Below are 22,155 nucleotides of genomic sequence, written 5' to 3'. Positions count from 1 at the left end.
ACTGGCTGCTCATGGCTTGGACTGGTGTACGATGACACCAAGTTAGGTGTGTGTTGATCTGCTCGAGGGCAGGAAGGCTCTGCAGGAGGATCTGGATAGGCTGCACCGATGGGCTGAGGCCAACTGCATGAAGTTCAACAAGGCCAAGTGCCGGGTCCTGCACCTGGGGCGCAATAACCCCAAGCAGAGCTACAGGCTGGGAGATGAGTGATTGGAGAGCTGCCAGGCAGAGAAGGACCTGGGAGTGATGGTGGACAGTCGGCTGAATATGAGCCAGCAGTGTGCTCAGGTGGCCAAGAAGGCCAACGGCATCCTGGCTTGTATCAGAAACACTGTGACCAGCAGGGCTAGGGAGGAGATCGTCCCCCTGTACTCGGCTCTGGTGAGGCCGCACCTCAAGTACTGTGTTCAGTTTTGGGCCCCTCGCTACAAGAAGGACATCGAGGTGCTTGAGCGGGTCCAAAGAAGGGCGACGAAGCTGGTGAGGGGCCTGGAGAGCAAGTCCTACGAGGAGCGGCTGAGGGAGCTGGGCTTGTTCAGCCTGGAGAAGAGGAGGCTCAGGGGCGACCTTATCGCTCTCTATAGGTACATTAAAGGAGGCTGTAGCAAGGTGGGGGTTGGTCTGTTCTCCCGCGTGCCTGATGGGCCTCCACCATCCCTGGAGGTCTTTAAAAGATGTTTAGATGTAGAGCTCAGTGATCTGTTTTAGTGGAGGACTGGTTAGTGTTAGGTCAGAGGTTGGACTAGGTGATCTTGGAGGTCTCTTCCAACCTAGACAATTCTGTGATTCTGTGATCTAAGAAAAGGTGCATCTAAGGTGCACCCTGCCTTCACAAACATCTGCTGTGGTTCACTGCTGAGTGAGTGCAAGGAACAGGATGCAGATCATTCCTCTGGTCAAGAGCTTCCCCGTTCCAGTCACCAGCTGCCTGGGGACCTCTTGAGCTAGTTTGTTTAACCTCCTTCACAGCCCTGTGAACTCACAGCCCCACAGAATCACATAATCAGACCTGACCTTCACAAGCATCCTGGAGCATTCATCACCATGTCTGGATGTGCTATACAGAAAAATATTTGCTGGTTTTCTCTTTAAAGTAGGTATCTGAAAAGCACAGAGGGGTCTAACTATTTTTTTTCAATCACCTGAAAACCAACACACCCTTATGGAAGAAGAAAAGCCTGGGATAAACTAACAGTGGGAAAAAAAGAGTCTGTTTTACCTAGCATTTAACACAGCAAAGCAGGGTAAAGACTTGCAATTGAGATAACATTTTATCATTATCTGCCCATCAGCTGAGAAGACACAATTGTTAGTTTGAGGGAAAATAGAATGGGCCAAGTGAAACAACCAGAACACGAAAATGACAGAAGTGAGCGTGACCCTTACTTTGTAATTAGAAACAGACCAAGCGAGCCCAGGCAGGAAGCAATCCCAGCTTTGCCAACTGGTTGGTTGTCAGCCTGCTGTAACTTTCAGACATGCCCACATAACCCTTCCTTTCTATGGTCAGTTCCACTCCCCCCAGCCCCAGCAACCTACTTGTGGAAGAGATGGCCGCAAGGGAGTTTACGTGCAGACTGCATGGAGTCCCAGCAAATGGCACAGTCGTCATTATTGACTGCAAGCTCCTCTGGTGTTGCAACTGCAAACCTGTGAAGAAAAAGGAAGAGACAGAAATCATGATTACCCCATCTCAGCACAGCCTCCTGTGTAGAGAATCCTGCACTGAGAAAACCTTACTCTCAACATTAACTTTCCCTTGGATGAGGTGTGCCAGAATATAACCAGAACTCATGCTGCAAAGGAAGTTTCTCATACACGGCCCTTCCATGCCTTCTTACAGACATTTTTGGCACATCTCTATGTCCTAAGTTCAAATAGCTTTGACTTATTATCTTCCAAGGAGTACAATCATTAGGTAGAGAACCTCAAGTTATAGCCTGTATAGATTTCACTTACGTCATTTTTCTAAGTGAATTTTAATAGCTGTACCCATTAAGATGCCTTCTCGGGATCATAAGCATTTATGGTCTGACTGATTCTGCCCTCAGATTTTACCAACCCCCACTTGTCTTTGAATTAAAATAGCACATTTTTTAAACTACAGTGCCATGCAAGGAGTTACTACATAATACCCCAAAACAGACAGTATAGAGGTGAGTGTTATAACAACAGTATTATGTGTGTGTATATATATATATATATATATAGAGAGAGAGAGTATATATTTCACAGTACTGCTAGTGTGGAATAGATGTGACAACCAACTACACAAATGCATGAAGCCAGCTTCCACTGACAACTTAAGCAAGAAGCTAGAATGTGGTTCTTCCAGGACAATCAGGATGACAAAACCATGTTAAATGACTCAGATAAGATGTCCCAGATAAGACACTTGCAACGCAAACAGCTTTGTGAGTAACTTCGAGGAGTTTAGCAATTGCATCTTACTGAAAAGAAATAATGCACTGGGGATGAACTTTGTTCTGCAGCTCTTAGCCTGCTATTACAGACACTAGATAACCTTTCACAAAGAAAACAAAAAAAGAAAAAGAAAAACAAAGCACCTGGCACAACCCTAGGTTTTAGCAGGCCTCTCCATTTCTCTACACTGCCACACTGCCAGAGTACAGAGGGATGGCCTGAAGTAATCCTGAGGGGCTCTCAGCTCCACTCCAAGTACAGAACTAGTTTGGAGTCGGTTTAATAAACTCATACTTAAAGGCTGAACAGATCTTTTTTAATTAATATTTTGATTAAATTTCAGGCAGTAACTGAATGGCATGGCCTAAGGAAATTAAAAGCATTTATTTCTATCCCAGCCAAAGTCAATATGTGACAACTGAACCAGGCAGAGCTCTGCAGAGCTTGCGCCACCCCTACCGCTTAGGGCAGCAGACAAGGGAGAAGAGAAGAAATACTGGACAGGGGAGTTCACTTGTGACCAATAATACTTGTTACCTGACATACTGCTTTTATATAACTCACTCCTACATATCCCTAGAGTGTGAAGATTTAAGAGTTGGATTTGGAAGACTGTATCTCTCCAGATCACAACATGTCATCATGTTTCAAAGCAACACAAGAGAACCCCGACTTCTTGACTGGGATTCTCCATCCAAGATAAAAGCCAGTACCCCAGAGCAAGTAAGAAGCTCACCTAGCCTCCATGTTTCCAACCACACGCAGGTAGTTCTTGTGCCGCCGAATTCTTCGTTGAACCTCATGGAACAGGTAGCGCAGCTGCATGAAAATCACCAGGCTTGCCATTGACAGCCAGATATTGCCAAACAGCTTTGGGAAAGAAAGGAGAAAAGACAGAAAAGTGATCAGAAACAAACACTGTGGGAACCAGGAGGCAGTCACAAGAAACTGCTGCTCTTTACATCCTTAAACATGAGCAGCACAGCATTTGTAATGAGGATAAACTGTATTCAAGTGTCATTCATTTTAACATCCACTGCTACCAGTGAAAATAATTCAGTCTGATTACTCAATAACAGAGCTAATTAAACACCTATTAAATAGGTAAGTATGCAGTAGTTAATACTCCATAACAAAATTATTTGTGAGGACTTCAAATTGCACAGGAGGAAGGAATGACAGAATCCCCTGCACTACATTTTCCTTTTAATTTAAAGACTTTTCTATGGTTGGTTCATAAAATAAGCAAAACAATAATTATATATATTTAAAATGCATATACCCAGCACTCTATTTTAAGGCAAGTCTCTTTGCTCAACATTATCTCCAATATTTCATACCAGCATGTGAATGTGATGCATCAAGTCCAGTGAAAGCAGGGTGAGCTCCATGATAAAATCTGTGTAGTACACATAAGTGCCTTTGCCTTCCCATGTTCCTTCATGGTTGAGATCCCAGAGATGAATTACGTATCTGCGAGAGCAGAGAGAGTAACATTATTTTATGTTTTTCATTAACTAAAGACCCACATTTTTCAGCTTCTGAAGTGCTTCTCAGGCAAGATTTTGGAGCTTCATGACAGACCTGAAAGGCCAACGGTGACCAGAACAAAGAGGTTCTGCCCTACACATCATGTCCTACATGTGCCTTACAGATACACATGCATGCTACTTCCTTAAAGCAAAAGTTATAGAGATCAGGATCTTAAAAGAAAACCAGTAAAATAACATTAAATAGCATAAATCAATCCCCAAGCAGCAGCGTTTTAATCCATACCTTAGCACAGTACTACGAGCACCCACTCAAGCTATCCATGCATTGCAGAAATTGTATTTAAAAAGCAGTAGGGGCAGAAGTTAACTGCCTTTGCCCATCTCCAAATACACATCTGCAATTCAGCAAGTTAACTAGAAACAGCTCTTAAATGCACAAGCCGTGTCCACTACCTTCTTGAACAACCATCACACAAAACGCGGGCTACTCACCGTAAAATCACGTGAGCGGTTCTGACTGTCACAAGCAGAGACTGCAAAAGAGGAAAAAAATGACACATTAACAACATCCTGGTATGGGCAGTGGTACTGAGGCAGGGGCTGAGGGCTCAAACACGATGTATTTAGTGCAGCTGAACAAATTCCTGTGAAACAACGGTCATTACAGACGACTGTATGTGTGCAATGTACCTGTAATAAACATGAAGATTATACATAAACTGAAATTTCTTTCACCTAGAGAAGAAATTGATCCTTGCAGAGCTCAAACAAGCAATGCTCACAGAGCAGCCATGAGCATCACAGCCTCTAAGCCCCTCGTTCCCCCCCCCATTTATGTGACATTATCATTTCCAATTCTCATCACTCGGCGTCGATACCACAATCCCACCCGTTACCTCCTGGTGAGGGCAGCAGGCCCCTCCTCATCCCACCACTAAAGAAAATGCTGAACCAGACAGCAGCAGCAACTGGAGGAAGAACCAGAGAAGCACTTTCAAGTCATTCCCACCTATTGCTAAGATGTGAACAAGGGCTAAATAACTTCTCTCCCCAGCGATACTTACTTCTCTAGGTTGAGCATAGAGAAAAAACCTGAGTGCATCACGAAGTGTAAGCAGACCAGAAGTCTGAAGACACGTCACCACAAAGGTGTGTTTCTAGACCTCTGTAGAGGTTTCTAGGTCACCTCTCTCTCTGTCTCATCTGTCTGGCCCCAGCGTCCCCTCCCTTTGCTGTACCATCCCAGTGAGAGACCAGGCAGGACGAGCCCCCTGCACACTGCCCATGCCACCCCATGGCTGGCAACTGCCAAGAGACACCAAGATGCAAAGGATTTGTGAGGGGCAACTGCAAACCACTTCTCTAAAGCTGCCTGATGGCACACCTTCAGCATAAGCATTAAATAGTCATGGAAAAACAGTCCAAAACGCTACTTTCCTGGTACAGCACTAGAACTGTTGTTCTTAATACTTTTTCCATTTGTAAAAAGTGTCCTTAAAATGCTTCTCTAAGCATATTTAACCCTCGGTAATGTCCAGCATACCTGCCAACTATTTACTAGGTGTCTTTATGTAATTTTTTTTCTGTGCCTATCACACCAGTCAACTTTTGTCCTAACAAGGGCTTCAGGATGAGACACACAAATCGTTCAAATAACACAGAAACAACCAAGAATGTAACAGCGAGTCACCTAGCACCCTGTTCTGTTCTCAAGACAAACATCTTTCATAAAAATCTCCATCAGCACATCAGCTGCTCCTGTGGGGCATGTCATGAGACCCCCTCCTGTCTCCGTTACCCGGTCTGTGGGTAACAGAAAGAGGCTGCACTTTGTTCTCAGGAGGTTTCTGGCTACAGAGAAGCTTTGAGCAGACCACAGAAAAAAGTAAATATGTCCAAATTCTAACCATGCAAGTGGTAAAACAGAACCTGAGCTGCTGGATGGATATGCCATTGGGCACAAACCAGCCTGCACGGCATCGTCTCCAATGAGGAAGACATCTGTCAGGTAGAAAGCTGAAGACTCCAACTCTGAAACTTTCCAGAGAGGTTAAAATGTAAGTCAGCATTTGGGATCTACAGAATTTCAGTACTCCTCTTTAGAACTTCAACATTTTGTTGCCAAGACATGATTTGTACTGGTTAGTGCTGAGGCAGCGAGAGCATCAGCACCAGAACAACAAGGACTGGGTCACGGCGATGGTCTCCAGTTCCTCCAGTGTTTCCAGTAACGCCTTTCAGCACGCTGAGATACTTTGCAGAGTGCGTAACGTTGCATCACCAGTTACACAACTGGGCAGCCTGAGCTCTGAGGCATGGCAGGATGCTGTCAGTGATGACACTCACACAGCTCTTGCTCTGCTCTGCTCAAACTGCCTCGCTGCACACACTCCTGTCCCCAGGGGGCTCTGTGCCAGGAGGCAGCTGGCAGGTACTGGTCCTGTACGTGAACACGCGGCTGGGAGGCAGTAAGATGATGGGTGTGGGACAAGAAGTTATGCAGAAAAATACACCATTACCTGGAAGGTATGATGCCGAGATCTAAACACCACTATTATTAATTATATGGGCTTAACTGAGACATACGGAACTGGATTAGAGTACGTTTGCTGCAGGAATGGAGAAATCGTTTCTTAAAACAAGAAAGGTGCGAAGAGGGACAGGATGGTCATTATTACACTAATTCTCCAGTGGCAGACATTACAGCAAAACAATCCTCAGTGTTCACATACAGAAAAAGAAGAAACAACCAGACTGTCCTTATTCAGCCTTCTCTGGGCACTTCCATATTTCACATCCGCCCTTTGCAGGAAGGAAAACACTGACCAACACCACAGAACAAGGGGACGCCTAGCTAAAGCCCAAGGAAAACATCCGTATTGCTCTACTGAAAACCCTTGGGCATCAAGCTAAAAATCAATGCTTGCAGAGTCAGGAGAGAGATGAATAGCTTAATGCAACTTAATGTAATTAAACACACACTAATGGAACACGTTTGGCAGGGTCCCTCTTGAACAGCGTCACCCGAGCCACCACCAAGAAAACATTTCAGCCTTCAAGCTTTGATGCAAAAAGTGCTGAGAGCTCGAGGACCACGAGGTGTCACTGCTAGTACCTGTACGGAAAGAAGCCTCAATGCTTTACTCCATTGACGTGAGTGCTGGCTACTGAAACCAAGGAAACTCCCCATGGTCACCCATATTAAAAAGGTGCAGGAAAGGACAAGGTTGGACAATTTCACACGAGGAAAGATTAAACAGACTAGATTTCTTCTGCTGGAAGGAGAAGCAGAAGGGAAACAGGTGAAAGGTCTCTAAAATTGCAAATGGGACGAAGAGTAAAGAGGGAACAGTTCTGTGCCGTAGTTCATCACGAACTATGAGAAAACAGCCAGGGCCGTTATCAGGGAGGTGAGTCACAACAGCCAGAAGGGCTCATTTGCGTACACAAAGCAGAGACTGGGAGCTGACTGCTTTTGGGTACTGCAGAGGCCAAAGTATCAGTGAGGTCAGTGAACGATCAGGCAGCTTTCTGGAGTCAACCTGTGGCTATCAAATCCAGCAGCAAATCTCAGCTCCAAATGGCCTCAAAGACCAGGAGACCTTTTCCTACACGTTCTCCACAAACCTCCTCTGCTGCACACCTACAGCTTGGTTGAGGACCACACGCTTACACTCTCCTTCATTAATAAGCAGGCAGAACAGAACCCACTGGAACAAATACCTGGGCCCCATCCTGCAGCCCAAAACACATCCACCAAGACATTGTTCAGAGCCAAGAAGCAACACTTCAGAACCATGACCCTCCCTGATAAACCTGCCCCAGGCGGGTACAAGGCAGATACATCCTTCTGCTGAGCCAAGATAAGAGATGCACCATGAATGAGACCCCAGCTATTAGAGACAGACAGAAATCTTCAGTATTCTTCCATCACATAACTGCAAACCCAGCCCCACAGCATATTCTTGTATTTTAGGGAAAGTAAATCGATGTGTTAAATAACTGAGCTGTGGTGTGACCAGCACAGTACCATAAGATGTACCAGCTGATTGTTCTCTGTCCCCCTCACTAACTCCGAGTATGAATTCAAGATAGTGGAGAAGAAAAATAAATCACATGTGCTACTTGCTATCTGAACTAAGGATGTGCCTGTGTGACTTAATTGCAGCTACACTGGTTGCCACCCCTGTAAGACTGTCACTTCCTCAGGCAGAGTGCAACAACCACCGTGTCACAAGCACGCCGATCTTTGCCCCACAAACACATTGATGCTTGCCCCACAAACATATTGACGTTTAGAGGAGTGCACAAACACGAGCTGCTCAGCTCACCCAAGATGCAACTTTTCACACAAACAGAAGCAAACCCCATGAGCATGCCTTAGGGGAAGGATGTTAGTCATGCTCCTTTCTGGGAGAAATGAAATAGAAAATACCACCTCAGAGAAACAGGCTGAAGTGCACATTACATGTTCGTGTACACCCTCTCTCTCTCTCTCTCTCTAATGGCCATTTCAACTAACCCTTCTTGCAATGTTCATGAAGCACAACCATTATTTTTTCATACCCTGCCACTTGATTTCAGCATCATCTTACAGATTTAGCTTCTCATCCTTTTCTTCAGACAAAGAGTATTTGTCGGCTTAAGCTCTAAGCAGGGAAAGCACGCAGATCTGGCAACTACTCTAAAACAAAGAGGGTGGGATTTTATGCATCTTCAGAGTTTCTTCCTTGTGGGAAGCTAAAAGAAAACCCACCAAGGAGTGTCACACACCCCAAAAAAGGAATGAAAAGCACGGCAGAAACAAAGACACCCGAAGGTAGCCTCACCTCTGCTGCCATGAAAGCCAAGGTGTGCATGCCATGGGTGTAGCCAATAACTGCACAGACGACAGCCAGGCCGCAGCAGGACAGGAGCATGGCGATGAGCAGGGTCAGCACTCTGATGTGGCTGCTCATGGGTGTCGTAGGAGAAAAGGAGAGCTGCAACACAAAAACATAAGTAACAGGTTTAAAGAAGCACTTCATCCACCCTGCCCTCCATACTTGCCTCCTAGTTCAGGAAAATCTTTTGCTTTCCAGAATAAAACCATGAGGTTTTGCAACCTCAACCATGCAGAGTAGCAGTAAGTGATGTGGAATAAAGCTAAAACCATGCACCATCCCAAAGCATTGCTCATCTCCCTGTCATTTACATTCACGGGGTGTTTTTTTCAAGCCAGAAGGGATCATTATGATTATCTGATATAATGTTCAGGTCACCTGTGTGAGAAAAACACAGGCACTTTCTCACCCAGTAGTTTCTGTATCAAACCCACAGCATCTGCTTCAGATGAACATGTGCTTTAGAAAGACACCTAACCTTGATTTAAGGGCTTTGAGCAATGGGAATAATTACTCCGCGTGGTTTTTCTTTTACCTCACAGCTAACCTGAATTTGTCCAGCTTTATCTTCCAGAACTTAACGACATTGATAAAACTAGAGATCTCCCCCCAAAACTCACTAGCAGCTAGAGACTGCTGGACAGAGCCTACTGAAAATAGTTTTCTGTCGCATTCAATAGCATGTATAACATATTAATTACCTAAACTACTTTAACAGTAGGCTACTGTATAAATCAAATATGACACAAGAGGTGATGGATTTTAACATTACATCCCCTTATTTTCAGGGTAGGAAAGGGAAGAATGGGACGAGGAAAGGAGTTGCCCAAAGCTTCATTCTGGTCTGACTGAAGTTGACTCCCTTTGTTTTTAAATTGGTTCTTTCTTCCTTGTTTTATATACATGCTTTGAAGGCAGAGGTGTATAATAAGGATTCTTTCCCACATGAGCTTTGTTCTTTTACAGCTTTCTGAACTACACCAAGACTACTGTATGTCTGCCTCGTTCATTTCTGCCTCGATTTTCCTAACCCCAACCAATCTAATTTCAAGCTTAGTGCTTAGCTACTTGTGAATTAACAGGCCTTACTGGATATTAATAAAAATAATAATAAATTGCAAAGCTACCAAAAGGAAATTCATGGATTCAATTTAGTTCAAAGGTTTATCCAGGACAGAGGAGCTGAGGAAAATGTATGTGCATTATAAATGTTTAAAAAGCAAGATTTATTGTTCAAATTCCAGTTCCCTCTTCCTTGCCTAGCTTTCTTATGTCTCTCAACCAAAATTATTCCTGGTATTAACAGAAACTGGATATATCTTGTGAAGAATGTTGTGCTGTGTATTATACAGACATTGGCAGTCAACACTGGGTAGATGTAAATGAGCTTGAAACATGAGCACGGAATTCACAGAAGAAGGTTTTATGGACCACTCCTGAAGGGCACTGTTCTACGGGATGTTCTGTTGTCAAGATTTCTTCACAGAGAAGAGCTACGAAAACATCGCACAGCATTATGTAACAGTAATTACAGGGCACATGCAAGGAGCAATTTATTAAAGAAAATAAACCTCTTCGGCTCTATTTATCTGCTGGGAAAACTGAAGGAGTAAGATTGACGTGGCATTCCTAAGCACCTATTTGAAGCTAATGGAAGGCGCACATGTTCAGCACCTCAGGTGGGGAAAAGGTCTCAATGATCTGTTTGCAACCTATAATGAGCCAGTGCCTAAACCAGAAGTGGAATTTGCATAACCCAAAAGATAGCCCTTAATCAAAACTTACATATTCAAAGCGATCCTTGCAGAGCTGAACCATGAGATGAAGAAACACGAGCCCAGAGAACCAGAGGCACCACATGACCACTTCTTCCACTGTCTGAACATTCAGCACGCCAAAAATAAAGATGAACTTATAGAAGATGAAATTCCAGAACTTATCCTTGAGATGCTGAAAAGGAAGATGTTTGGTTACTGCCATGAAAGCACTGATAATCCACATGCATAAAACTTCCTGCGCAAAGTAAATAATATTTTGGGGAGGGAGAGAGGGGAAGAGAGAAAGAAGATGGAAACAGGAACATGACAATGTGTTAGCAAAAGCCAGATGCATACACATCTATAATAGTTATTTGTTACCATTACTGAATTAAAAAAAATACTAAAAACATTAGAAGTCCCTAATGTTTGATTTTCCGCACCCAAGCAACACAGCTACTGGGCCTCAGATACAAAGTTCTCCCTGCTGTGCTGGGAGAAGAACAGCCACGTTAAGTTAGTCAAGATGTCCAAATAGCCTAGCACCACACTCCCAAAAGTACCTGTCAAAAGTAGAGATAAAGATAAAAAAGAGTCAGCTCTTAAAAAGCACAATGCCTACAGTGGAGAACGAAATGGATGAGAAAAAAAAAAAAAAAAAAACTATTCCCACGCACATGCAGCATGAAAGAAAAAGTATGATCTTCTCAAGCAGCAGACAGAAAGCCAGTTTGTTGAGGAGAGAAAAATGTTATGGGATAGAATGCTTGGTTAAGGAACACGATGAAATCACCAGGACAAGAGTTAAGACATGCCCAGAATTCCTTCCCAATGCTGCCAGTTTTGGCTCACCAATGTTAATAACCTCTAAATGAGGATTGAAGCTTATCCCACTGTCCAAAAGCAAATGGATCCACAGTTATTGCCTGCCACTTCTCGTTTTAAGAGGGTGGAGAACGTCTTGGAAATTATCACTGGTTACAATTCCACATCCTCACAGTCAACACAATATGCTGTGAGGGATCCACGGTTATTCATGAAGATTTAGGTGCCTCGGCTCTGCGTGTCAAAAATAATCATGGCCTGATTTTTCCTAGAGCACTGCAATTACACGATTATTTTTAAAATATATACTATTCCAACCACTGCCACTGCTTTCATCTTTTGCAGGATCCTGCTTTAAAAATAAAATGGGGCTTTATTGGTCCTCTTGCTGTATTTTTAAAAACATTCTCACCTAGCCTCAGAGCAGGACAAGCAGTATGAGCCTTCAGACCTGATCACCTCCTTTCTCCAGGCACATGCCTACCTACTGCCTCTTACACCTGGGGTGAATCAGCCATCCGCTCAGTGCCTGGGGCTGGAGAGCACGTGCACTTCTCAAGCAGTCAAGGCAAAAATCAAAGTACAAGAGGGAACTCCAGCTGCCAGTGCTGATAACTAACTACGAAATGTAATGGAGAAATGGTGCCAAATGCAATCAGACTAGGGAAGAATATATGGATGTTATAAATACCATGAGACAACATGGACTTGTAAGAAATCTGACCAACTTTATATTAAGGAAGCAGGATTTTCAAGCTGACCGTGGGCTTATAAAATATAATTAGGACAATGAAAAAGAAAGGTTTGCTCCAGACATGAACTGGAAGTTTGTAAGTGCAGATATACTGGCTAACTGTGAGGGGTTTCTTGGGAGGATTGTTTTCTGTATGGTGTCACTGGATATCACTTTCAGAAGTGAGAACTCCAAGTAGTAGGAATTGAATTTGTTTTAAAATTTATTGTGTAACGTAAGCAGTTCCCTATGGAAAACCACACCAGTCACACACCACGAAATTATTCAACACCAGAGACACCAGGGCAATGCATTGCTCTCTTACCTGCCTCTCGCTGACACGAAGAGGACCAAACACCACATACTGGATTAATTTAGCAACCAACATCAGAAAACAGCAGGCAGTGTTCACTAGTACCTGCAAGGGAATAAAGCAGTCAGTAACGAATACTTTTGCCCTACTCAAAAAGGGAGGGAGAGAAGGGGAAAGAACAAGTCTAACAGAGCCTTCCTTTGTTTATTACATAGTTTTGGCTGCCTTTTTTTTTTTTTTTTGGTGAAATTTAAGCCTGGCCTCTTCTAAGATAGGGACAGTAGCTGATAAGTCACAACTCCTTTCTAGAAATACTAACACTTGATATACCAGTAAATCCAACAAACCCAACGCTTTGTGATAAACTGTTTTATGCAGATGAGCAAACTTTAGCACTAAGGAGCATGGGGTCAAAACCTACAGCTCGCCAGGACGCTTATTTTGCTTCACCTGCAGGAGCTGCATGTTAAGCATACATCTTAAACAACTCCACCTTGCATCTGTTGTTACTTGAAACACACAGTAGCAGGCAAGGTTTCTGTAACAACCCTGCTGGTGTCCTTCCTGGGAGCCTGCTTTAAAGCAAAGCAGTAAGGAGCCGAACATGCGGGCCTGGAAAACTGCTTGTCAGATCTGACGAAGAAATTTGCAATTAACTGTTGACCTACCCAAAGCACTAAGAGGCGGGGGGAGGCAATGATGCAGCATCGCCCTGTCATGCCTAAGGCACACAATCAACTTTTCCAGGGCTCTTAATTTAAGGTCCTAACGCCAAGTTTCCGAACAGCCTCAGCAGGCCGAATGTGCTCAGCATTCTCAAAACCTAAGCCTCGGCCAAGCGAGGAAGCCAGACACCTGCATTACAGCAAACACCACCTTTCACTGACACACACCAGAAAGTTCAGCAGCAAGATTTCAGCCGGGCATTTCTGACATCCCCCTGCTGAGCCTTAACTCCAGCCAGACCACAGGGAAATCAGCAAAGCGAGAAATTTACTCTTACGCTATCGTCTCTGAAACTCATTGGGGCTTCTAGAGGTATAAAAGTATTTTTTTTAAAAGATGGTGTGGATGTTTCCTCTTATCTACATGACTTTAAGTATTAATTCTTGAAAAAAATAAAGAAAGTGTGGGCTCAGAGAGCTGATAGAGCCTCGCAAAGATCCCCACCGAGCCACCTGAGCGCTTCCAGGGCTTTAAGTGCCCAGGGCCCCGCAGCACCCCCTCCGCAGTGCCGATTTCCCCCGATTTTCCCCCAAACCTCCCACCGGGGAGGGCTCAGGCCCCGCCGCCCCCCTCACCCTCAGCCCGGGCTCCCAAGCAAGGCTGCAGCCGAGCCCCCCCGCCCACCACCACAGGCCCCGGCCCCGCCGCAGGACCCGGGAGGGGGAGCCCGGGGGAGCCCGGGGGAGCCCCGGGGGCGGCGGGGCGCTGAGGGCCGAGCCCCCTGCGGCCATCCCGGGCCTCACCCAGACGCAGAGGCTGTCGGCGAGCAGGAAGGAGGCGACGTCCAGGGCCCGCGGCCCGCCCCGCGCCTGCAGCTCGGCGGTGGAGCCGGCGGCGGCTTCGGGGGCCCGTCCGAGGGCTCGGTAGGCGCTGAGGGCGGCTGCCAGCAGCGCCAGGGCGCTGAGCGCGGTGTAGGTGCGGAGGCTGGGCCAGGGGAAGCGCTCCAGGAACAGCAGCGGCATCGCGGAGCCCCCCTGCGGGCCGCGGGCCCGCTTCCTGCGGCCTACAGCCCGCCCGCCCGGCCCCCGGTACCGCCCCTCGCCGGGGCCGGGCCGCGCCGCCCCCGCCGGGGCCGGGGAAGGGGAAGGAGAAAGAGAAGGGGAAGGCCCCGGGGAGCGGCCCCGGCTCCCGGTTCGGGGTGTGGGGCGCTGAGGAGCGGCCCCCGGGCGGCCGTTGGGGCTCCCCCCGAGCCGGGGAGGGGCGGTTCCGCCGCCCAGCACAGGGCACGAGCGGGATCCGGAGCAAGGCTGCGGCAGAAGGGTGAAGGCAGCGGCTCAGCACGCTCAATATGGGAATAAAAATGCGCGGAGATGTGGGGGCTGCTGCAACCTGCAGGAGGCTGAAGCGCTGGGAAGAGGGAGCTGGGGTGCTGGGATCCCTCGCACCATGACACAGCACCAGGAGGTCGGCATCATGCAGAACTGCCTGCGCGCAGCTTTGGCACACTTCAACATGAGCCAAGCTCAGTCCTGTGGCTACAAATATATACAAAGAATCTCACTTCTGTATTTAATCGGCTCTCAGGCCTGCCCAGCAGAATTGACTTGTGTTAGTCTGTTGCTTTCTTCAGGGGACGGAGAGGGGGAAGATGCACGTTTTATTTAGTGAAAGCCCTGTACAAACAGCAATCCCTACAGATTATTTTGAATAAATTTTTTAAAATGGCTTTAATTATTTATACTCTCTCTCAAAGCAGAAACTCAGTTCTTCAAATTAAAGAAAGGCTCAAAATTATATTGCACCTAGTTAAATTTCTGAATCTCTCCCTCAGACTGTCTCTGCTCAGAGATGAAAATTAGGGCACAATAGGATGTGCCCTGAACGGTCAGATCCTCCTCTTGTTCTCGAGGTTTTCTGTATTGCTCAAGGAATGTAACAAATTTTAAAATATGTTCTTAAAAGTAGAAGACAACCACAGCAAAAAAAAACACACTGGAAGACAAACAGAATCAGACCCATTTTGTTTAATGTTGTACAAAAAAAAGGTGAGTATTACAATGAAAAGTGATTAAAACACTGATATCTATCACATTGCCATCCCACTACTTAAACAGTTGAGATTCACTTCTCTATTCATACAATAGAAAGTTCAGTGGACTTCAGGTAAAGAACAACATAAAAAAAATCCTTGTCACACACATTCTTTTTTCTACATTTTAAAGCTGTGCTCACAGAGACGGCTTCTTCTGTCACTCTTCGGGTATATGGGAGCTCAGTTGTAGATAAAGTTGAACCTAAAATTAAAAGGGTTATACCACGTGAGAGACTTTTGTTGTTTTTATTTAACTGACATTTTGGAATGAATAAGCAAATGTTTTGGTTTTGCTCTTGATAAGACTCCATCTGACAGAGGAAAAGTGATTTTTTTTCCATAAGACAACTTTAGCATAGCAAGAAGCATTATTTTTAACAGCCAATGCTGTGCTAGCATTGCACATCAGTCTCTTAAAGGCTGCAAAAAAAATAATTATCTCTTAAGAGAGCTTCACAGATATGAAAGTACCAGTGAGAGTTACGTAACCCATCAGCAACTCTTTCAAAGCATTTCTGTCATCAGAGCCAGCTTTACACACTTGAAAGGTAGCAGACAGACTCAGCAGAAGAGCTAATTCTTGTCAACTACATTTCCCAGCAGACAGAAGAGCACTGTGCACACACTCACAAAGTGAAAGGAAGCCTCCATCTCAGCTTCCTGATGTCCTTTGTTGGGATGCAGCCATTGCTCTGGTGCCAAACTGGAGCTTGGCTGCGTAATAGCCTGTGCTTCCCTGGTACTTTAGACAGAGCAGGGAGGGGGAAAGGCCCTGAGCAACAAGTACCAAAATTGGGACTAGACGGAGGAAAACACACAGCACATAACTCAGTGCTTCAAATAAGCATCTTGGCTTTTCCTCTCACACTGTCCCAAACACTTGTAAGAAGCTGGTACTTAGTGCATGCACAGCTTTGCCCCGGCTATCTTTCAGGTTTTCCTCTGCTAAAATTTCCAAATGGGATTTTGGTGCTGGCAAGATGCAACCATTGCCTCTGAAGTGTCTACACCATCTAATACGCCCTAGTGCCCCTCAGCTCTTCACCTGATATTATGCATCCACCACAACTTGTACGAGACAGACTCTAAGCTCTTTGGTGTAGCTGCAACCTTTTCATAATTTGCTTCTGTAGTGCCTAGCCTTGCTTTGGTGTCAAAGTTCCCCAAAACTACCTCACATATGAACATTATATACCTGCTCAAAAGTTGAGGAAGGCTGGAAATAATAGGTCCGTATCCCGGTGCGTTGTCATAGAGCTCAAACAACGGTGCAGCGACCAGTTTGTAATTTTTGGGGACTGCAAACAAAGCTACAAATAAAGGTGAGTTGATTAATATTAAACAAAAAAAACATCCACCAAGCATTCAGACAAGGTATCACCCCCCCAATCTCTAAGCAAGATTGCTACATACAGCACTGTAGTACTAGAGCAGGTTTATTCCCTTCACAGTTAAATACAGAGTTGTACACATGATGTGGGAGCAAGAATGGGAATTTGCTAGGACCTTGTGTTCAAAGGATCACCTAGCTTCAAAACTGATACCAGAATTTATTTATTTTTTAATGTTTAACTATAAACAACTGCAAGCATATGAAAATTAACTTGCTACCACATTTCCTTGCATGAAGTGCAAGCATTTAGAGTTTTATAAATACGATATTCTGTAGCAAACACTTACCCTTTTCTTGAAGCTGGACCAAGAAAAGCTTTTTGTGCTCTTTTGGTTTTGTAATATGAGCTGGGATATAGGGATACTGGAAGAAAAATAAAAAGTTTGGTTGTACAGAGCTTTGAAAATACTGTGTGTTCTTAAATGCTCATGTATAAGTTATTAAGCACTGTCCGAGTTTTCAGCACATCCTACGTTGTTTTTTCATGGCAACAAATAATGAAAACAGCTTTTGGGAGAAAGGATCAAGAAGGAATCCTGTTGCCTTAACAACTCTCCGGAGGATCTCAAGAGGTACCAACACTTGTTACCAGCTAACACAACCCAACAGAACAGAAATGTGTAATAGCAAACTGAGCAAGTACTCTCAGGATTGAAGCATTCAAAACTGGAGCAGTCAGACCATTTTATTCACAGGGCATCTGCTCCATATGTACCAGTGAACGAGTTTCCATTGTGGTTAAAATAGCTTAAATGAGTTTAAATGGAGTGCCTAGCTTAGCAAGGGACTGGCAACTATTACATCCATGCTTTCTCATCCATCAGGACAGGTGTGACGAGGCAGAGGCAGTTTCCAGAAGAAAAACTTTGGAGTTTGTCCTCAGTCACAGAAAGCAGATGAAATAGATTTAAAAAAAAAAAAAAAAAAAAAAAAAAACGGCTCACATAGCAGATAGTCTAAAAGCACAACTGGCAGGTTGAAAACGTTTGGAAAAAATGATCAATATTAAAGAAAATGAAAGCCAAGAGATGTGAGAGATGTGCTCACCTGCGGAGGTTCGAAGTTCGGTCTCCACCAGTTGCCAATGCAGTCATCGATCACCCAGTCTTGCTGAACACCATCCTGACGGCCCAGTATCTATCAAATACCCAGTCACAGTCAAAATTAAATACCCCAAGCAAAAATTTCAGAAAACATACACTGGAAGCACAAAGACTTGTTGTAATAAGGGATGTAGATCAGGACTACTCTGGAACAGCTTATTTATTTATTTATTTATTTATTTTTAAAGAGTATTTGTGTAAAGTGACATTTTATCATAGAAACCTCTCTTGACAGGACAAGGACACTTTAGAAAACATTCCAAATTCCATGCTACGTTCAGTTGTACTACCACAGGAAGAACAAAATGCCACGTTGTACTACCTGACAGTATTAACTGAGGTTCAGCAGAGCGCATTTAAACTATTAATCGGTGTGTTGTGAAAACTGTCTGAAAAACTAGTCCTCAGTCGTGCTCAGCATCATAGTTTACAGCCCACCTACACACTCACTTGCCTGAAGCCAGCCCAAAAGCAAAGCTGTAAACGAGCACAGGACTTGAGTGGTAGGTAGGGGGGCTGCCACTGGACCGCTCGGTCACCCTCTCACCATGCAGGTGAACGAGAACCGACTGCTTTACTTTGTTAGCTGCCCAAGAACATTTTACAACCAAACACAAAGGCATCAGAATAACAGAAGTGATAAGGATACTACTTTAATTCTTTGGCTATTCTACTAACTCTAGAATAATTCAACATTCTATAACATTCCAGAATTGCAACGTAACGAAAGAAAACAGACCTCTGTCATTAAGCGTTTGAGCCCCTCTACCTCATCTTCTCCTGGATTGAGTTCACCACCAGGTCTGTTAAAATAATCAATGATTAAAGCTAGGTTTACGCGTTACAGTATTGACAGACTTTCACAGGTAAGTTCGGACATGCTTCCAGGCGGGGAGCTACGAATTCACTCAAGGCTCTTGCACCTGAACTTCCACATCTAACCTTGTTAAAGCTTAAGACAAAAGGATAGCCTTCACCAAAACTAAAAGGGCTACCACGTGTCCCTTTGAAAAATAAAACTGCACACAAGACTTTAACGTCAATGGGACAAAAGGATGACAATACACTTGTTAATGAACAGAGCATTTAAAAGGTAAAACTTCAACAGAAATACAAAACCATCAGAAATCAAAGAAAAGGTTGTAAGTATCAACTGTAGTTGTTCTAATCTCAAAAGCAGCCCTTAGTGAAGCATACAGAAGCATAAAAATCAAGTGGGGAACCACCCTGAATTTAATGCAAGATTAATGAAAGAATAAAAGGACATTTACATCACAAGTTTTTCTGAAAAATGGTCAGTCCAGCCTACTTAGTCCACACACACATTCCACATCAAAATGTCTAAAAAGCACCTGGATACCAAGTTAGATTTTTCCCCCTCACTTGAGAGCAAACACCGCAAGCGTTAAGAACATCCACTGCGTGTGTTACTGGTTATAACTCAAGTCCAGTCCACCCAGTTTAAAACAAGAAAACAAGCTTCACCACCACAATCGTATGATCCAAACTAAAATTTCACTCCAGTAGCGATAACTATTAAACTAACTGATACGTTTTTCCTCACACATTCAAATGCCTTTCTTATTGCCTCCAGCCTACCCAGCAGTTTTGTAAACGGATCCTGTTCCGTGTTTATCAGGGTTTATGTCCTGAGCTTCACTTTACCATTTCTGCAGCCATCCCATAGGGGTATTTAAGCATAACAGCTTTCCTAACAGTGTGAGAACAAAAGGCTGTCTCTGATAAGAGCGTTAAACAGGGCTGCTGATGCACTGTAACTAAGATTTCCAGCTGGTCCAAACCCAAAGTGACCCCGCTCATTAGTCAAACACACATATTTCAGAAGAAAACTTCTTCATCCATAAAACCTTTTCCCAGATTATGTCCTCACAACAAATGAATCCCCTTCAGAACTCCTAACAGAGCCGGCCACATTTTAGCTTCTAATAAGCACATTTAGAGGTCTGGGATGTTAAGGTTTGATTAGGAAGGTCGGTACAATAAGCAGAGACTTACAGCTTGAAGAAAGTCGTCCCCAGCTGCAGTAACAGCACATGGGGCAGTCTATGCTCGTGTACGATCAGAACCCCTTCCACTGTCCGCCTCATGCCGATTTTGTCAAATTCTTCTCTCATGCGTTGAAAACGAGCTGCCACTGAGCTGTCCTTCTCATAGAGGGGCTCCTTTGTACCAAAGGTATAGTTGGTAAGAGGATACCTATAAGGAAAAGAAATAGGTTACAGCATGACAAGAAGGCTGGATTTAAATCACAAGCACGCAGAACAGTCCCTGCTTGAGCAAACGGTAACTCCGTCACTCTCATAGGGAGGTGGCAAGCTGAGTTGCAGCACCCACATGACACCAAGATCTGCTCGAGGAGATACAAGCACAGGAAGCCAGGCTGACCGGACACGATGTTACGGGGCCGATTCAGAAGCAGGCAGGGAACTCCAGACGTGCCAGCAGCCCGCTTGGACCTGCACACCGCAGACCAAAGGCAGCTGAGGCTCTGAGAGGAGATGGGAAAGGGACGGGAGAGAACTGCTGGGAAGGATGGAAGCTGCACGGGACAGCTCCCGTTTCTGCAGGAGTGATGAAGAGCCTGAGAACTGAACTGTTAGAAGAGGTTTTGCTTTGAAGGGGAAAATGAGATGCCTGGATCATGGAAGGGGAATGCTGAGCATCAAGGGCAGGGCTGGGGGCCTGGGGTAAGAAGAGCTTGAGCAGATCACGCAGGTGGCTTTGGTGTTGGACCTCTGCTTCCTCTAGGAACAACGCAGAGTACCCTGAAGGGATTTCTATAGGCAACAGGGACCAAGTAGAGAGAGAAGAATCAGAAGAAAGAAAAACTTAAGAAATTAAATAGCCCAAGAAGGCACAGAGGGCAACAGGAAAGCATTATTGTACAACTAAATGCAAGTAACAAAGAAATCACAAGCCACTTCCAGCTGCTGGAGCCGTTCTCAGGCACACAAGTGAACCAAAATTCGTTTCCTAGCTGCTGATACCTTCATGAACAAGCTTCTCCCCTGCACTTAGAACCACCTACATTTCCATTCATTTCCTTTCTTTTTGATTCCCAGAGAGCCATACTAATAACCCGCTGTGTTTCCCTGTAATACCCTATACCACGTGTGTGTGGGTACATTAGTTCCTACCTCACAACTGTTAGCTCGTGCTCTACACAAAAAGTTGGTAATAGTTTCCTACTGATTCTTCTCTTCAGAAGCACCATAAAAATACCCCAACCTTTGAAACTAACATTTAAACTTCTGCAATAAGACTCTAACTGTGAATAAACCCAGCTGTACCAAGCAATACACACTAATTTGTTTGATTAAGGGCTAACAGTGAATATGGACTACTGCAGTTCACATTTACTGCTTTGCAGCTTGACAGGCGTATTCCCCAAAGAACGCATCAGAGTTTACTCAGAGAAGGCAGCAGAAATAGATGCCTTCTCATGCAATAAAAGTACAAATAATTGCTCTAATTGCCACAGATATGAACTTTGTCAGGTAGCAACTAAAGTGAAGTTGAATTAAAACACCTGGCTCACTCAGTGGCAGCAGGGAGATCTAACCACATGCCGCTGCCCACGCTGGGTGAGCCCAACGGCAGCAGAGCCCCGCTGCTCTCCCAGGAGTCACCCTGAAAGCTGCAGGAGGGGCAGAGGGGCCACCCTTCACTCTGTGCCACCTCTCCCTGACCCCCTAGAAACATAGAACCATAGATGCATAAAGGTTGGAAGAGACCTCTAAGATCACCTGGTCCAACCACTGCTGTCCCCCACTAACCATGTCCCCAGGCACCACGTCCAATCTCTCCCTGAACACCCCCAGGCACAGTGACTCCACCACCTCCCTGGGCAACCCATCCCAACACCTGACCGCCCTTCCTGAGCAGCAATGTCTCCTCATTTCCAACCTGAACCTCCCCTGGGGCACATTGAGGCCATTCCCTCTGCTCCCATCACTGGGTACCTGTGAGAAGAGGCCGACCCCAGCTCCCCACAGCTTCACTTCAGGCAGTTGCAGAGAGCAATGAGGTCTGCCCTGAGCCTCTGCTCCTGCCTGAAAGACCCCCTTGCTGCACCCAGAGCCCCTCAGAAACCCCCAGAACCTCTCAGAAGCCCCTCAGAGCCCCTCAGCAGCCCCCCAGGGCCCCTCACAGCCTCCCCCCAACGCCGGCCGAGCGCTGTCGGGGCTCTCACAGGTTGATGGTCCTCTCGAGGGTGAGCGGCTTGGTCTGCTGGATGTACTTATTGCCGAACTGGTTGACCCCGCGGGGCCAGCCGGTCTGCGAGCGGTTGGGCGGCACCACCGACATGGCGGCGAGGGCAGCAGGCCGGCGGGAGCGCCGTCCGCCATCAACCACCCGGAAGCCGCCTCAGGAGCCGCGCTTCCGACCATAGAGACGAGGTCCTCCCGCGCGCGCGGGGGACGCTGGGAGTTGTAGTCCCCGCCTCAGCC

The 22,155-nt window shown here is 45.4% G+C and overlaps 2 protein-coding genes across 2 annotated transcripts in view; both read right to left on the bottom strand.

Moving 5' to 3' along the window:
- The window catches only part of AMFR (autocrine motility factor receptor), a 29,366-nt gene extending 15,044 nt beyond the window's left edge, over positions 1 to 14,322 (bottom strand). Inside the window, exons 1-8 of the mRNA XM_027466647.3 lie at positions 13,899 to 14,322; positions 12,442 to 12,534; positions 10,587 to 10,751; positions 8,748 to 8,900; positions 4,411 to 4,451; positions 3,766 to 3,898; positions 3,162 to 3,295; positions 1,541 to 1,651 (exon numbers count right to left, since the gene is read on the bottom strand). Of these exons, the coding sequence (XP_027322448.2) occupies positions 1,541 to 1,651; positions 3,162 to 3,295; positions 3,766 to 3,898; positions 4,411 to 4,451; positions 8,748 to 8,900; positions 10,587 to 10,751; positions 12,442 to 12,534; positions 13,899 to 14,117 (1,049 nt within the window). The 5' untranslated portion in view covers positions 14,118 to 14,322. The remainder of the gene's footprint in view (positions 1 to 1,540; positions 1,652 to 3,161; positions 3,296 to 3,765; positions 3,899 to 4,410; positions 4,452 to 8,747; positions 8,901 to 10,586; positions 10,752 to 12,441; positions 12,535 to 13,898) is intronic.
- A 782-nt stretch (positions 14,323 to 15,104) lies between these two features.
- Positions 15,105 to 22,106, bottom strand: NUDT21 (nudix hydrolase 21). Its single transcript, XM_027466649.3, has 7 exons — positions 21,897 to 22,106; positions 19,700 to 19,900; positions 18,423 to 18,486; positions 17,628 to 17,717; positions 16,868 to 16,943; positions 16,383 to 16,497; positions 15,105 to 15,389 (listed from the first exon to the last, which is right to left on the bottom strand). The coding sequence occupies exons 1-7, from the start codon at positions 22,010 to 22,012 to the stop codon at positions 15,368 to 15,370; spliced, it is 684 nt and encodes a 227-aa protein (XP_027322450.1). The 5' UTR covers positions 22,013 to 22,106; the 3' UTR covers positions 15,105 to 15,367.
- Between the last annotated feature and the right edge of the window lie 49 nt (positions 22,107 to 22,155).

This window comes from Anas platyrhynchos, chromosome 12 (assembly GCF_047663525.1).
Source record: "Anas platyrhynchos isolate ZD024472 breed Pekin duck chromosome 12, IASCAAS_PekinDuck_T2T, whole genome shotgun sequence".
NCBI classification, from domain to species: domain Eukaryota; kingdom Metazoa; phylum Chordata; class Aves; order Anseriformes; family Anatidae; genus Anas; species Anas platyrhynchos.
The sequence above is the reverse complement of the archived record's forward strand: the minus strand, read 5'-3'. Positions and strand labels throughout refer to the sequence as shown.

Bases quoted from the DNA above. Each gene is read 5' to 3' on its own strand.
- NUDT21 (XM_027466649.3), bottom strand. From the start codon at position 22,012: ATGTCGGTGGTGCCGCCCAACCGCTCGCAGACCGGCTGGCCCCGCGGG. The intron at 17,718-18,422 runs GTCTGTTTTCTT...GGTATTTGATAG, and splicing joins TCAAACGCTTAATGACAGAG to ATACTGGGCCGTCAGGATGG. The intron at 16,944-17,627 runs GTGAGCACATCT...TTTTTCTTCCAG, and splicing joins CGAACTTCGAACCTCCGCAG to TATCCCTATATCCCAGCTCA.